We start from the raw sequence: 16,288 nt of genomic DNA on the forward strand, positions 1-16,288 counted from the left end.
GGAGGGTTCCCACCTGTAGGAGTTTATCACAGAATTATCAAGGTTGGAAAAGACCTAGAAGATCATCCAGTCCAACCATCACCAATACTGCCCAGTTAAATCATACCCCTCAAATGCAAGAACGGACCCCTGAACAATAAGGAGCAGAAAAGGGAGAGATAGAAAAGTGAACTTCTTTCTTCAGGTAAATAGTTTATTTCATCTGAAGAGCCCCCCTCCACAAACATCTGTATCTACACAGGAGCCTGCAGAGCTCTACAATACTCAAGCTGAATGGAAAGAATGGACAGGGAACAAATGACATTATTTTAAAATATTAGGAATGTTAAGACAAAAAGCAGCAGTGTGACATATTTAAGGGGCAGGGGGTGGCTATAGCTTAAAACAGCAGGAAGTATTTCAGGCTACCAGGACAAGCACAGCTAAAAACAGACTATGAACACCCTTCAGGGAGTTGTTTCACACTGGGTTCTCATCCACTTTCTCTAAAGCACAGGAAGGATTTAAGCTTTACTACAAATACCCTCCTTTTAAAGATCAGTAATGCACATTTGTTGCAGAACATCCAAAGACCCTGCACGTTTTCAATATGCACGTTCACAAAACACCACGAAAGCTCAGTTACAAATACAGGCAGTTATTCGCTCCGATCCTTTGGCTCCCGGTATTTCCACTGGATGTAGTCAAAGATGTCTTCCTCACATTCTACTGGTAGGGGCTCCCCAGCAACTCCTGCAAGCACATTACAGATGCTATTGGAAAGGTGGAAATTCCATGTAATCCTGCACTGCCAAAAGCACTGCAAGATCAAGACAATCGATTTCACTGTAAGCAAAACATACTTGCAAGTGAACTGATGAGTACCCTCCCCCCAAAGAACACACAGGAGAAAAGCCCGACCCCCACAGAGAACCACCACCACCCATAGTTTTTCACACAATATTTAGGTAATCATTCTCAGTGTCACAAGAAAAATAATTAACTACGCGGCTATAATGCTTATACAATTAAAATAGACACACACAATGTGCAGTCAGCCCCCCCCCCCACCCTCCAATGGGAAACAATTGAAAGACATGAATCAAGTTAAAAGAATGAGAAAATGTGTGCTGTGCATTGCAGAGCAAATCCAAGCTGCAGTTCAGTTAAGACCAAGCAGATCATGCATCCCAATGTGTTCATTTTGTTCCACAATTCTGTCTGTACATTAGCAGCTTGTCTCCCTCTGCTAAAATGGTTTTACAGTTCCAGGAAGGACAGAGTGAATAATGTTGTTAACTGCAGTATTTGCCAAGATTTCCAATTGAGAAGATGACTAAAGGAGAGGATCACAGAAAACATGCAACTAGAAAGAACACTGTTTAAAAGCCCAGACTGACCAGTGACACCCAAGGGACGGATTGTGTACTCGTTGATTGTGAAGCCCATTTCCAGAGCGTGGGCTCTCATGTTCTTATTGAATAAATCACTGCCTGTGAAATACAGTACACCACAGTAATACTGATCTTTAGGGATAAGCCTGGAATAAAAATGGAAGAGAAGTATATATTTAGGACAAATATGAAGCTACACGCCATTTGGAATTCAGCCACTTTGGAAGGGAACAGATCTAGAACTGTGCTCAAACACACACATTCTGCAACTCTGACTATTTCATTTTTCCAGATGCCCTAACTCAAGAATGAAGAACATTACCAGAGAAAGGTATGACACATCTAACATGACTCGTAACCTATTGTTACGATGCTTTCATTGCTGCCAAGAATTCATGGCAAAACAGTATTGTCAAGTAGGTCACAATTCTGAAACTGGATACAGAGCTGTTATTTAAGTACAGCATTCCTGCTAATAACCTGCTCCAGACACGGGCACTTTGACAGTGGTTTCCATACAAGGTAATTGGAAATCTAGTAAATGCCTTCTTCTAAACAGGGAAACAGAGATTTGGATGCAGAACATTAAATGAATGTCTATTATACAGCAGACAGATAAATTTTTTATTGGAAAGTATACCGAATATCAATTCTCCTGTGTGGATAAGATGCTCCATCTTCTTTATTTGGCAGCTGGCAGACACCCTGGGAAGTAAAGAAAGTGCAAAATTTAAAATTAAGTGTAACAGGTCTGAGATAGGCTTACATTATAGAGCTTCACTGTTCTTGACTGCCCCAGTGCTGCACAAACTTTTAAAACACACATTTCCAAATGCACGCAGCTTGTATTTAATCATCAGTTAGCCTGGAGTAAAATTAAATTCTTATCTAGCCAATCAAATGTTTTGTTAGAACAGCTGGCCGTCACCAGTGCTGGGAGCTACAGCTGATAAGAGGACTGTAACTCAATACAGCACATAATTACTTCTTCAGTCATATAACAGCAAGGATGACAGGAATTATTTTCCATTTTAACAAAAGATTCACTGAGTCACAACTGCAACGAGTTTTTAAGAGGAAAAAAATACGAAGAATCCCACACCAGCAGCAGCCCAAACACTGTTGTATGCATTGTCAGGAGAGATAACGCCCACCACATCCCCTGAAAGGTCTTACCATGAATTTGGTGTCACCTTTAGACAGCACATCAGTGACAAAGTGGACTTTCTCCAATTGTTCTACAACTTTATGCAGAAGCTTTGACTGGGAACAGTAACAACACAGAAAAAATTACTTCACTTACAACAAGAATATCTTACTTGTTTAGCTGCAGGACATAACCATAGGACACCACATGAACTTATGTGAAATACCAACATGAAATTTGACCAAGAGGACGAGAATCAGAGCAACAGTGAAAAAGAACTAATAAAATTACAATGTTGAAAAGTTTCTAGTGAAATCCATGCCAGATTGTTTCCACTTAGAGTGACAAAAATTGCTTCTTGGTTTGAGTCTTCAATTTTGTTGCAATCAATCCATAGAAGCAACAGGGAAAAAGGGATTATCATTAGGCCTTCCTCAGAGGTAGCCACAAGAGACTATAAGGGCAGCAGGACATCTGCTTCACCTCCAAGAAAAGGAGGCTACCTAAGGAGATACTTTAACTGCTGCCTTATTCACATAGTTGTTACAATTCTACTTTGTATAGTACATTAATTCAGGAGGAATTGGGGAAGAAGACTGAGGATGAGAACAAACACACTATGCTGAGAACTCAACATAAAACTGCTTCTCAGAGCCATGCATTAATTACTCAAAATAAGAATGGTGATCCAACAGCTACAAAAAGATGCAGGAAGCTGAAATGCAAGTCTGACGCTGCATATCATCTGAATTTAAAATACTCTTTTGGAAATGCTGCTCAATACTAAACATGGTAGCAGAGAAACACACCTGTTTGGATGATTCAGATGTGAAAGTTGGATGGGTTAAGAGAACATCCATGTCTCCACTTGACTCTGCACCTGGGCAAGTAAGAAGCAAAGAAAATTCCTCCCAGATAAGATGAGAAGTATATATGAACACTGATAAAAATGCTCCTAACCTCTTCTGATAAACACATATTTCTTGTAGAGAACAACAGTCAGTGAATTTTCCAGATACATGTGAAAAACTGATCTGAAAGGAAGAAAACCTTTTCTGTTCCATTGAAGTTGCTATCACTACATTTCTCAGAGAACATCCAGCATGTGCTGCTATACTCTCTAGTAATGAAGCACAAACAAGGTGTCTGACTACTGCACTAACCCATTAAAGACAACAGTAACAGGAAAAGCTGGACTTCAGCATAAACTTACTCTCCAGAAAAGCATGTATTATCGTGATCTGCTGCTTTGCCCAAAATAAAACACAGAAGATCAGCGTACCAACCTCGTCTAAAACTGCCACAGACCGTAGCAATATAATCTGGGTCCAAGTTCTTTACCTCTTTCAGCACGATTTCCTACAGAATAAGGAAAGATGAATGTTTCAAGGTGCCAGTTGTTCATTGGCCTTCCATGCCTCAAGTCTTTGACAAAGACTTTCTGACCTGCATTTGCAACATTTCTTCCCTTGGGATTCTTTTCTCAAAATCTTCAAAGTATCTGTGTATAGGAAAGTAAAAGTGTCTGAAAGAGGGGTATGGGGAGCAACTTAAAATTTTAGTTAATTAAAAGTGGTATCAGAAGAAACAATAGAATTTTTATATCACCAAAAGTTCCCCATTCTCACCACACAGAACCAACCCAATCTCTACATCTTCAGAATAGCTCTCCCAGATGTGGGACTTTCCCCTAGTCCCACTTCGGGTGGGTTGAAGCGGAACTAGGGACAAAAGGAAGCCAGCAGAGAGCTGAACACCATTCCTGCTGGGGTAACATCTGAGCACAGTGCCAGAAGCAGACCCAAGGACAATACACAAGCTAAAAACACACAGGAAACCTGGACAGGTCAGGTGGGTAATCTTATACTACCTTCCTTAACAGTATTTTCCTGTGAATACTCACACATGTAAAGATGCATACTAAGTATGGAACCTGAGTAGTGGGGAAAATAAATAAATAAAAAATAAATAAGTAAACAAATGGCTGCATAACACTTCTCACTCTCTAGCAGGCAGTTTGTCTCTCTGCCACAAACCCCACATCCCTGCCACTGAATCAGATACACCAAAGCTGTCCCTGCACAGAGAGCATATAGAGAGGACAGGACCTCGGTCCTGCCCATAACCAACATTACATTCTGGTGTCTTAAGCAGTTATTAGAAAAGCCAAGCACAAGAAGCCAAAAAAGCTTACTTCAACCCAATTCGCTGGTGATGGGTCAGCTTGTGCTCATTTTTTCTTAGATCTAGAAAATTAAAAAAAAAAAAAAAAAAAGAAAAAAGTTACTTAAGTTCTTACAGTGCGTTTTCAACAACACAAAGATGATGCAAATGAAGAATATTCAACGAGCAAATAGCAACTTCAATGAAGAGATTTTTAACAGGTTGCTCAATAATGGCTCTAACAGGCTCATAATGCCTCTAGCCTGTGCACTACATTTAGATTAGCTAGTTGTTGTTATTTTATCAATACAGTTTCCTCAAACTAAAGGCTTATCTGCTATCACACTGTTACCGTGAAACAAGCAATGCAACATAAGAAACATTATCAGAGAATAAACTGAGGACCCAAAGTTACACTCAATACTCACCTTCTAAAGTCTTAATTCCTTCCTCTACAAACTTCCTAGCGGCAGCAGGACTGCAAAAAAGGCAAGGCATCACGCAATTAGGAACAGCAGGAACCTTACAGCACTACAAAGGACATCACAGTTCACTCAAACTGCCCTGATTTTTCAAGGTTGAGATTACGGTTGCTTGCAGCGCTTATCATCCTTTTGTCATGCACATTTTAGCTTGTGTTTTCAAGCAACAGAGACAATTATCCAACTGCACATTTTTAGTATTGATGGAACTACATACTGATGTATGATTTTAAAAAGTAAACCAACACAATCTCACCAAACAGCCAGCACAGCTTTAGACAAATACTAGTATGGAACTGAAGGCACAAGGACTACATTCACTATTAACAGCCTCTGAATCAGCTTAAGGCAACAATGCAAGTGTCTTTAGACTACAACTTAAAAACAAACAAAAATCTACACAAGACTCTAGCTTGCAACCTACACTACAGAAAAGCAGCTTGGCTGAAGAGTTTATCATAAGCACAACATAAACACCCACAACCTTTCAGCAAATCTTTCTTCAGAATTACTGAAGCACCACTGCATCTCCTGCCTTCCACCTCAGGCAGTCTCAATATTGCTTCTCCTTCCCCACAGCATTCCACCCAGTTCTGTTTTTAAGCACCGATATTCTATATTTAGCCAATCCTGTTCTTGGCAAGCAGTATCACAGCCCTTCTCACTCAAGATATTGACTACTGCTGCTCTGCACATGCTAAATTAAGTGCCTGTCTGTAGACTGAGCTCTTTTTTTGCCAAAATTTCCCTACGCACAGTATGGGAACAAGAACAGGCCTGAGAACTCCTAATATAATCTTTCTGAAAAGTCCTGTTTTTGAGGGGTTGGCAGGGCTCTGGATCTCCTTTTACAAACATGGTACAAATACTATTCTCCCTAATCAGATTTTGCACCATAAGTCTCACAGGCTCCTACTATGTCTTCTTGATTTTACTTTTCTCAACCTTCCGATTCAGTTTCTGATCGCCTCCCTCCCTCCTTCCCCTCTCAGCTTGCACACAGGAGCTTTCTACTTCCACTCTTCTACTGCAAAACCTGTAACTGACAGCTCTACAACTCTGACAACAACCACTTCCCCCCTGCACTAACAGATAATAACCAAGCTTTACCCAATTCCAGTAACTCGTGTCAGGAAGTTGATGGAAGCACTTGTATCATCTTGTCGAATCTGCAAGAACATAATAATGTGAACAAGCTCTTCTTTACTCCATTTCAGTAGACAAAGAAAGCTTATAAAACAACTTGGTCAGATTCTGCTTTGGAGACCTACCGTAAATCAGAACAAAACAGTGTTAACAATAATACTATGCATTAGGATGGTGCCACAATGTACCATTCCTGCAAATTAATTGTCTTAACTGCCCATACTAAGGTAAACAGCGTGGTTAAAACTCAATTCCACAGCCTTCCAGAGCCTGCATTCCACTTCTTACAGAAGACATTCATGTGCCAATTGTACAATCTAAAATATAAGTAGACAGTTCAGAGGCTTTGCCTAAGCTTCTTGTTCCCCACTTTACTTTGCAGAGTGCTTGACATCAGTCCCTCCACAGAGAGGGACAGAAGCTGCACAAAAGCAGCAGACCAATTCCCAAAGAACAAAGTAAAACAACTGCTGAGAAATAAAGCACAAAGGAAAGAAACACACCTTTTCCAACTTGCGGAGCTTTCCAGTGGATAAAAACTCATCTATTTTCTCAGCTATTTTAGCACCTACTCCATCCTAAATGTTGAGGAAGGATGAAACACAAGTCAATTTCAAGGCCACATACAGCCATCACAGCTAAGAAAAATAAAGCTCAACAAAAAGCCGTGAAGTCACAGAAACCATTTTAAAACATTGTTCTATGAGAGATCGGGAGCACTGAAAGGTACAACACAAGCAGCACAAACTCAGCACTTCAAGTGCCGCATTACAAACTCGCTGAAAACAGTTATTTTAAACTGGGTTTTGATTCCTGCAACTCCAATTCCCCAAACTTGGTGAGACAGCAACACAGCAAAGCGGAAACCTGCCTTGCACAGAAGAGACCAGCTGGAGTCCCCAGCTCAAGTCTATGAGACCCCCACAGCTGATGCGCTCCGCTCCCCCCTTCCCTGAGCCGGCTGCCAGAAGCTGACGCAGGCAGAGCCGTTCGCACATCGCTTCCCTCCTCCTGGAAACCTCGGTACCGTCCTAACGCAACTCCTTCACCCCGAGAAGCCCAAATTCGCCCCGGGACCCACCAGCTTCTTCGCTTCGGCTCCGCTCTGGATCCTGCTGGGGTACCGGGAGATGGCGGAGGCCGCTTTCCTGCGGAACGGCATCGGTCAGAGCCCAGAGCCGCGCAGCGCTCAGCCCCCAGCACGGCTCGTGCAGCGAGGCCGGGCCAGACCCCCGAGAGCCGGGAGCGAGTTAAAGAAACGGGTCAGGCCTGAGGAAGGAGACGGTACCTGTACGCGTTGTACTTGTGGATGGCCCGGCTCACGTTGCGCTCGTAATTCGCGAGCTCTACGGGGAGAAACACAGTCGGACCAGTCGAGCCGAACCCCAGACCCGCCCCCCGCGCCCCCCATACCCATGAGGAAGTCCGTGATGCCCTGGTTCAGGCTCTCCTGCGGCGCTTTCCGTTTGCTCATGGCGGGCAGCAGGAGCGACTAACACCGGAAAAGCGGCCGGCAGCGCTTCCGGCGGTGACAGGGAAAGGCCGCGGTTCCGGCGGGGAGGAGCCGGGTTGGGTTCCGCGTTCCGCCGGCACAGCGCAGGCGCGGCCGGCAGAGGAGTGGTCCGGCCGGAGGGGAGGCCCAGGAGGCCCTGGAGGCCCCGGAGGTCCCGGAGGTCGGAACTCTGCTGCTGCTCGAGAATCAGCCGGGCATTTGTTGTGGTTCACTTCAGAACATAATGCGGAACTGTGGCAGTTGTAAAGCATTGTATTGAGGGCTGCGGACGTTATGTTCCTTGGGACACACTGGTTTCTTTTTAAGCTCCTCGTGTTCTATGTTGGAGTTGCACGTAGCTATAATCAGTGAAGGGTGCTGATGGAGATACCTGCCTGGTCCCTGTATATCCCAGCTAATTTAAACGGCAATATGGGGTTTGGACTGGTTTCCAAGTGCTCTTCCCAGTTCCTTATGCACGTTCAGGGTGCCAGCTTAGGTACTATGCTATCAGTCTGTCTGCATGTATGCTCTGCAAGAGTAATTTACGTTATGTAGAGGAAGCCTTCCCAAAAATCAGAGAATGGTGAGTGGCAGGAAATATGATGAGGTCTAGGAAAGAGGTTAGAAGCTTGGGGACCCCTAGTGTCATGGGATTTTACTCTTGAACACCTGTGGGACCCTGAGAAACTAAGTGAGTATCTGAGTAAGGGATGGTGCAGCTCAGAAAGATCTGAGGAGGAATGGCTTATTTGGGGCTTGGCTTGTGCTTACCGAGCTCTATATAACACTATTGTGGAGAGAGAGAGTTCCCAAACTGAGATCCAAACCAAAAGTTTGGATCAGTCCGAGTCAAAAGTCCGAGTCAATCTTGGTCACTCAAAGGAGGCACCAGTATCAGTGTCAGTTGCCCCTGTGGAAGGCCAGAAATGGAAATGGGTGTCTCACAAGGGTTCTCACAAGGGTTGTAATCATAACCTTGGACTATAATGGGGGAAAACATCCTGCCCTGCGCCTTTGTTGTGCCTCTCACTGTCCTTCATAGCACAGTGACTGTAGGCTCAGTCCTTCACAGCCCCAAAGGACCAGGATGAAGGAGCACATGACAGCCATGGCCAAAGTTTCACTCGCGGAGAATGAAATACCCAGGGGGAAAAAATGGGGAAAGCAATGCTTTTGTAGGGTTAATAGTAATTCTATGTGCTTCCCAGTTTCTGGTACAGAATTCATTATTAGTGATGATGATGATATCAAATGACATCTCTTTGGTTTTCCATGTGCACAGGCTGTCTGTTGTGTATGGCTGCCCAACTGACCAATGCAGTGATTACAAGTCGTGTGAAGGAGTTCATTCTCATCGGCCTCTCTGAGAGTCGAGGTGTGCAGGGGCTGTACTTTGTGATGTTTCTTTGCTTCTATGCAATGAACGTGGTGGGAAATCTGCTCATTATTGTCACCGTGATGAGCAGCCAACACCTGAACTCCCCCATGTACTTCTTCCTCTGCTACTTGTCCTTTGTAGACATCTGTTACTCCTCTGTCACAGCTCCCAAAATGATTGCTGACTTCCTTGTCAAAAACAAAACCATCTCCTTTGTGGGCTGCATGGCGCAGCTCTTTGGGGTCCATTTCTTTGGCTGCACAGAGATCTTCATCCTGACAGTGATGGCCTACGATCGCTACACGGCCATCTGCAGACCTCTCCACTACCCCACGCTCATGACCAGGCGCACGTGCAGCCGCATGGTGGTGGGCTCATGGCTGGGGGGCTGCATGCATTCCATTGTGCAGACTCTTCTGATCACTCTGCTGCCCTTCTGTGGCCCCAACAAAGTTGACCACTACTTCTGTGATGTCCATCCCCTGCTACAGCTGGCCTGTGCTGACACCTACGCCATCGGCGTCACTGTCATTGCCAACAGCGGGATGATAGCTCTGAGCTCTTTTGTCATCTTGGTTGTGTCTTACGTGGTGATCTTGGTTTCCTTGAGAAGTCACACATCCGAAGGACGGCGCAAGGCCCTCTCCACCTGTGGGTCCCACATCACCGTGGTGGTTCTGTTCTTCGGGCCGTGCACATTCACCTACATACGCCCATCCAGTGATCTCTCGGAGGAGAAGATCGTGGCCCTATTTTACACCATCATCACCCCCATGCTAAACCCCCTCATCTACACACTGAGGAATAAAGAGGTAAAGAGTGCCATGAGAAAACTGTGGGGTAGAAGAGTAGATAGTGAAGAGGGAAAGGTGTAGAAACGTGGACACTTTTCCCAAAGGATCTGTCATGATGATATATTTGGTCAGCATTGCCACAAAAATGTCTCTTGAATAAAAGCTGCTTGTTCACTCAGACTAAAGGTTCATCTTTTGGTTTGGAGGACATTGTAAAACCCTGTGACAAGTTGACATTTCCTGTCTGTTTTCTTGACAGTGAGCACAGGCCCCCAGTGGGGCTCCTGGGCACTACCTAAAACACTGGCAAATAGATAAACACCATCAGAAATACTAAACATGCTGTAGGATCTCAGGGGGCTCTCAATTAAATCTCTGATATGAGGTTCCAGCAGGACCATAAGAGAGTGTGAGTGTGAGATTGACTGATGGAGTGACTTACTGGCATCCCTGAGGGAAGGGTGCCAGGGAGATACCCCCAGAAAAGTGGTTGACCCCCTGCCCTGTCACAGTAGGACAGACCTGACTGATGAGGAGGGTTGGAAGAGAGTCCCAACTCGGCATCATGGGAGCCCTCCCTGCCTGCCTAGCCCTCTTCCCCAGCTCCCTCTAAGCAACAGGTTTGAGATACTGGAAATTGAAGGAGAGGTGAGTGGGGAGGCAATGGAGGATCTGCCTAGGAGGGAGCCTAAGGCAAGGCGGTCACCCCCACACCTTGAGACTTCCTCTGTCAGGAAAGAAGGGTGGTTGTGGTGGGTGACTCCTGTCGCCTCCCGATCCAGCGACAAATCAAGGCTGCCATGTGAAAGTACTGTGCCTCTGCGCATGGGGAACAGAGGGGACTGACACAGTGTGTAACACCGAAAGTACAAGTTTAATGCCGTGCCACAAACCCTATATACTAGTACATGTGACCACCCCTATCAGATACCCATGACCTCCCTGACTCCACCCCTGGTGCACGCAGGTACCACCTACCCAATACGCAACATCTCCCTTCTCAGAGAAATAGAGGGCCCCATATGCAGACTGGACCTGGGCCATCAGGAAGTCTGCTGCCTTCCTGGCATCGGGTCAGGGACATAACGAGGAAACTCCCAAAGCTGCTTACACTGCCTTAAGATCACAACTGACTTGATTTTCGAACTATTCATAGTTAGTGAGCCAGGGATAAATTCCTTAGAGAAGCCATACAACTATGAAAAAGCAGATTTAGGAGTTCTAAGGCCATTTAGTTCAAAGCAGCGGACCAAAAGAAAGCTCAAGTGAACATGTAAATTTCGTATACACCAATTCCAGGGCCAGCTGAAAGGGACGTGAAGAGCCAGTCTTGGAAAAAGCCACAACGCAACATGAATCCCAATTTGGATCAGAGGCTGAGTCGATTGAAGCCAGAAACTGTTGGGTTCTTTGATCACAGGGCAGTTTTTACTTGCGCCACGCCCGCCATAGAAATATCACACCATCCGCAACTGGAACCCCATAATCTCAAATGAAAGTGGACCACCCACGATACCTGCACAGAAGGACAGCAGGGCTAACCAACTAACAGAAAGCAGCTTTAAAAACAGCTAACATGATGAGGGACGAAGGGGACAAACACAGGCGCTCACACCGCGGATGAGACCTCACGCCCGGGACCCTGCCACCCTGCCTTGCAGCTCGGGATCAGTGAAGAGAGCAGAATGCCGCAAGCAACATGAAGTGACGGTCCTTAACACCCCAATGCATAAACAGCATTGGCTAACAAGCAAGGAAGGAGCTGAACAGACAAAAACCAACAACTGTGGCATCTAAGGACCAAAACCAAATGGACCATAGCCTGACACTACCCATTTTACTGATCACCAATACGCGCCTAAAAAACAAACTCGGTACCACTGCCATGACTAAGTTGCTAGTAGACCTCAGGATGGTTATAACAAACATATTACAGAAAGGAGAAATAAAAGAAATGAGCGAAGACAAGCGAGTACCGCGTGGAATACAACAGCCACACAACAACACCACCCAACACACCAATAAATAGTGCCAACTTAATTAATATTAGACGCTTTTGACCTATATCAGACGGCCTCCTGAAGAAGTTTCAGACAAATCGAACTAAAGCACGAGTGCATGTGGGTAAGATCAGGGGACCAAGGACCTGTAGGACGTGCAAACACAATCTTGCTGAAGGTTGTTCTAGACCACCTTATTCAGGATGAAGCGTGGTGAGGGCGTTTTATGAGCATCTCACTATACCGAACACACAAACCGATAGCCAGAGCACGTCATATATAGACCACAATTAGAGGAGAACTCAACCATTAACCAAACTGATATAATGACTAGGTGCACATATAACTAACACCAATCCCATAAATAATAAAATAATATACACTATACATATAAAGAGAAGAACATACAGAGAGGACAGCCAGACCAAGCGACCGTTAATCTAAGATTGAAATATGGAACCGATAGCTATCCAACCATTACGCACGCATAAGGTACAAAGAGCTAGCACGGACAAAGCAAGTGAACTCTGCGCACACGATCGCTGAGGTCACAACCATTTGCACCGCGAGTGGGAAGCGTTATGTGCCCCCACAAACTGGCTGAGCAGCAGCCTCGGATACGCATCTAGGCAACACCACAAATAGCTACTAGAGAGCACGCAAGAACTGACCACTCTGGGCCCTCCTTTAGAGATCGATCCTGTGCCAAGAGCCCAGATACTGAAGCAGGCAGTCGTGGCCTAAAGAGTGCGTAATTTGGCTCCACAGCTATGGGAACTTGCAAACGCCAGAGCCCCAGCAAGTGAGCTGGGAATTTGCCGTGACTGGCCCTCGGCTGAACCGGGAGGTTCTCAGCAAGAAAAAGCTGTGCTGGAGAGGTCCCAGCTCCAGCGGCTGCGACCTCAAAAGCACACGCTCTGCTGTTAGCAGAAATGACACCCAGAGTCTCTTGTTGAAGAACTCTCCATCCCGTGTATACCAAAGGTAAAGAGAGAAAGGAATGACAATGTCATTTCCTCCCCTGGAAAACTGCTGCCGGGAACCCAGCTTTACATGCTTCCAGACATAGACAAGGAAGCCGACCATGAAGCACACGATGCACTTCCCAGAGAGCAAAAACCTTGAATGACCTCACCACTAAGAACCCCACACGATGGCTGCGATGCAGAAGGAAAGGCTGGGAAAATGCTTTCATGACAGTTTTCACTTGTCGCAACTTTCTAGTGCAGGTTCCGCAAAAAGGAGATTTTGGGGTTCGAAGGCAAGTCTCTTAGGAAGAGTTGAAAGCCAGCTTCTTTCCAAGAGCGGGGCACATTCCTGTCGGAGAGCATCCCCGGCGAGCGTCAGCTTCCTCTGAGATTTCACCAGCCATTGTCTCAGCCAGGAGATTGACTGCCTATTTCTATTTCTGCTCTGTGAGTGGAAAGGTAATAGGCTGACGGTTTCCTCATTGATATATGTTCTTCTATACACATTTTACTAACTTAATATAAAGAGGAAAGGGACGGCCAAGTGGAGGAGACACCACCTTACATGCTCCTATAACCAAAAAAACCACCCCCACAAACGACCAACAAACCACACACCACACCCACACCACCTGTAGCCCTCCAAATAAGCAAAGCTGCCGCTTCTCGTCGCCCTCCACTGCTAGACAGCCTGAGCTAAATAGGCAAACCAACAAAACGAACGTCAGCCCTCAGGCTGTTTCCATCTATAAAGTCGACCATAAAATACATCGTCTCAAGCCTCTGAAAAATATATTCCCCATCATTGACACCCATCCTAAGAAACCTCTCTAGCACAAACACACTCTGGAAAAACCCAAACCTGCACACCCCAGTTCCCACCTCCAAGGTTTCTTTCCATTTCTAACACTCTATAACAGACGCAGCCAGCAGGCTGCCAGAATCAGCGGATCGCAACTATTCAAGAGCACAGAGCGACCCGTCCCATCCACACGCCCCGTCCTTCACACTAGCAAGGCAAACTGAGTTGTCCTCAGCCCCTCTGTAGCAATGACACCCCACCAACAAACGAACAAGTGTCGCAGCGGGATCCTTGACTGTATACCTCTCCTAAGGCAGGGGCGCAACGTGCTGCAGGATGTTCCTAGCTGTGCACCCCCAGTGGCGACCACACCCACAAAAAAAACCACACAACCAAAGTGTCGGACATGCCCCGCCTATAAATGCACCCGAAGAGCCCAGGGTGTCGAATACCCCCTGGGAACTATTCTCACAGAGATGTCCTCCTCATGGGCTGAACATTAAACTCACACTCAAAGGAAAGCTTAAGAACAAAGTTACCCCTTTGCACGATCACTGATCATGTAATGGAAACCCAAAACGATCCACCAGAGAATCTCTATAAGGATAACAAGAAGAAACCCAATTGAAACAAATAAAATAGGAACAGAGAGCTAGGACATTGAGCACCTTATGCATTTTCTTTGCTTTACTCACCCACGCCAAAAGTCATAACAAAAGGTTGACAAGCAATGGCACTAAGAATGCTGAGAGAGACCCCACCAATACACGCCGGCACATCCGGGTCTTCTGCATCATACCTCCAGAAAAATCAATGGTCCCCGAGTTTCAATGGCAAGACCATGCAGAATCCCACACAGGGTGCAGTTGCCACCCCAGAGTGTGACTAGCTGACAAAGGCCCCCCAAGAATCCACAACCAACCAAACCGGTAGACTAACATCCTCGACTACCAACTTTCAATACAACCAAAGACAATAAGTAAGGCCACCAGAAAGCTGCAATGGTCTCCCCACACAACGAAAGCCACCCAAAGCCACCTGCCCCCAGGACACCATTTAGCAAGCATGAAGCTAACCCTACAAACCCCACTGGCCCACCCCAGACACCCGAGCCCCATCCCCAGACGCCCATGAGGCACCAAGACTGCCACCAGCCCAAGGACTCCCAACACAGACGAGACACCCTTCTGGCAGAGTGTCCACACAATAACCCCATGCCAGAGATTCCTGTCTGAGCTGCAGTGTGGAGATATGTACCACAGGAAAAGCAGTCTCAGATCCGCATCGACCCACCAACAAACCAGCGAAAGGCAACACAGCTAACCAGTCACAGCTGCCACAAAACCAAACACTGGCTGATACACCCCACACCTCCCTCAGCCCAAAACCCACACAGCCCACAAGCCGAGCGATCGAAGCCCAACGCCACGCCAACCCGTGCCTATCATTGCTTCCCAACTCTGCACACCATCACCAAGGCTCTACTATCTGCTGCGTGACAAGATAAAGAAAAAAGAGGCCCGCGCAAGAACCAAAGCGGGCCCACCAGCCCCTGCGAACCTGCTGCACCCAAGAGAAAGGGAAACAAAGAGAAGTCTAAACCAAGAAAGGAACGCAAAGATACCACCCCAGCAAGCACGCAAATCCCCCAACAAAGCACAACAGGAGAACAGACCCATGCTGCCGCAATAGCAAAAGAAAGGAACAAGACCAAGAAACGCATGAATCAAACCCCGACCGACACCACACACCTCGAGTGAAAGTGAAAAAACACATAGGGAAACACCCAGACACCAGAGATGGCAGCGAGCCCCACAGCCCCGCAGCAAAGGCCAAAAAGCCGCGACATGCCAAGCGAGAAAACCAATGCACACGTGCCAACCCTGTTGGAAATCCATCAGGCCCGTATACACGCCACCCACTCGCGGCGCAGACGGAAAGTGGACTGACAAACCAACAAGGTGGAGGCCGGCTGCCGCAGACCACCCTCCTGCTCGCCAAAACCGACCAAACCAAACCCACACCCACCAGATGCCCGAGCCTGCCTCGCCCCCTTACCAAGCCCAAAGAACACAACCAGGCCCAGACAAAGGACAAAGTGACCAGGCAAACATACAAGGCCGGCCAACCAGCGCAGAAAAGGCCCCCGCGAATGCAGCCAAACCGCAATAAAACAGTGAACACCCAAGCATGCCTGCAGACCACAACCACCCTCACCACCACGGCAAAGACACCACAACCGAGACTTAAAATCCTGCAGAACCCAACCACCAAAACGTACCCACATGCCACAGCATGCCACCAGCAGCAAGACCTCGGCCACAGCCGCCCCGTGGACTTGTGCCCTGCGTGGACCGGGCCCCCGGCCGTGCCCCGTGCCCGTGCGCGGTACCCAGAGTGGCTGACGAAGAAAACCAAAAAAACAAACTATTACGCCCTGCCGCATTCACAAAACCAAAAAAAAAACGAAAACACGAGCAGCGGGACATCAGCAAGCGGACGGGAAGAACAGCAATCCCGAACCCAGGCCCCCTGGCACC

The 16,288-nt window shown here is 46.6% G+C and overlaps 2 protein-coding genes across 2 annotated transcripts; one reads left to right on the forward strand and one right to left on the reverse strand.

Moving 5' to 3' along the window:
- Positions 1-167: 167 nt before the first annotated feature.
- On the reverse strand, positions 168-7,862 carry POLB (DNA polymerase beta). The gene is made up of 14 exons (XM_015883097.2): positions 7,725-7,862; positions 7,600-7,657; positions 7,393-7,459; positions 6,815-6,889; positions 6,276-6,334; positions 5,112-5,161; positions 4,715-4,766; positions 3,967-4,021; positions 3,807-3,879; positions 3,330-3,400; positions 2,550-2,636; positions 2,014-2,078; positions 1,380-1,519; positions 168-732 (listed from the first exon to the last, which is right to left on the reverse strand). Exons 1-14 carry the CDS (start codon positions 7,783-7,785, stop codon positions 638-640), a joined length of 1,008 nt encoding a protein of 335 aa, XP_015738583.1. The 5' UTR covers positions 7,786-7,862; the 3' UTR covers positions 168-637.
- A 95-nt stretch (positions 7,863-7,957) lies between these two features.
- On the forward strand, positions 7,958-10,141 carry LOC107323744 (olfactory receptor 4S2-like). Its single transcript, XM_015883098.2, has one exon. It carries the CDS (start codon positions 9,058-9,060, stop codon positions 10,057-10,059), a length of 1,002 nt encoding a protein of 333 aa, XP_015738584.2. The 5' UTR covers positions 7,958-9,057; the 3' UTR covers positions 10,060-10,141.
- Positions 10,142-16,288: the final 6,147 nt, after the last annotated feature.

This window comes from Coturnix japonica, chromosome 22 (genome assembly GCF_001577835.2).
Source record: "Coturnix japonica isolate 7356 chromosome 22, Coturnix japonica 2.1, whole genome shotgun sequence".
NCBI classification, from domain to species: Eukaryota; Metazoa; Chordata; class Aves; order Galliformes; family Phasianidae; genus Coturnix; species Coturnix japonica.

Excerpts from the sequence above, each read along its gene's own strand:
- POLB (XM_015883097.2), bottom strand. The coding sequence starts at position 7,785 with ATGAGCAAACGGAAAGCGCCGCAGGAGAGCCTGAACCAGGGCATCACG. Across the intron at positions 4,767-5,111 it reads AGGAATTAAGACTTTAGAAG|ATCTAAGAAAAAATGAGCAC; the intron begins GTGAGTATTGAG and ends TTAATTTTCTAG. Across the intron at positions 2,079-2,549 it reads AAGGTGACACCAAATTCATG|GGTGTCTGCCAGCTGCCAAA; the intron begins GTAAGACCTTTC and ends TTTACTTCCCAG.
- LOC107323744 (XM_015883098.2), top strand. The coding sequence starts at position 9,058 with ATGACATCTCTTTGGTTTTCCATGTGCACAGGCTGTCTGTTGTGTATG.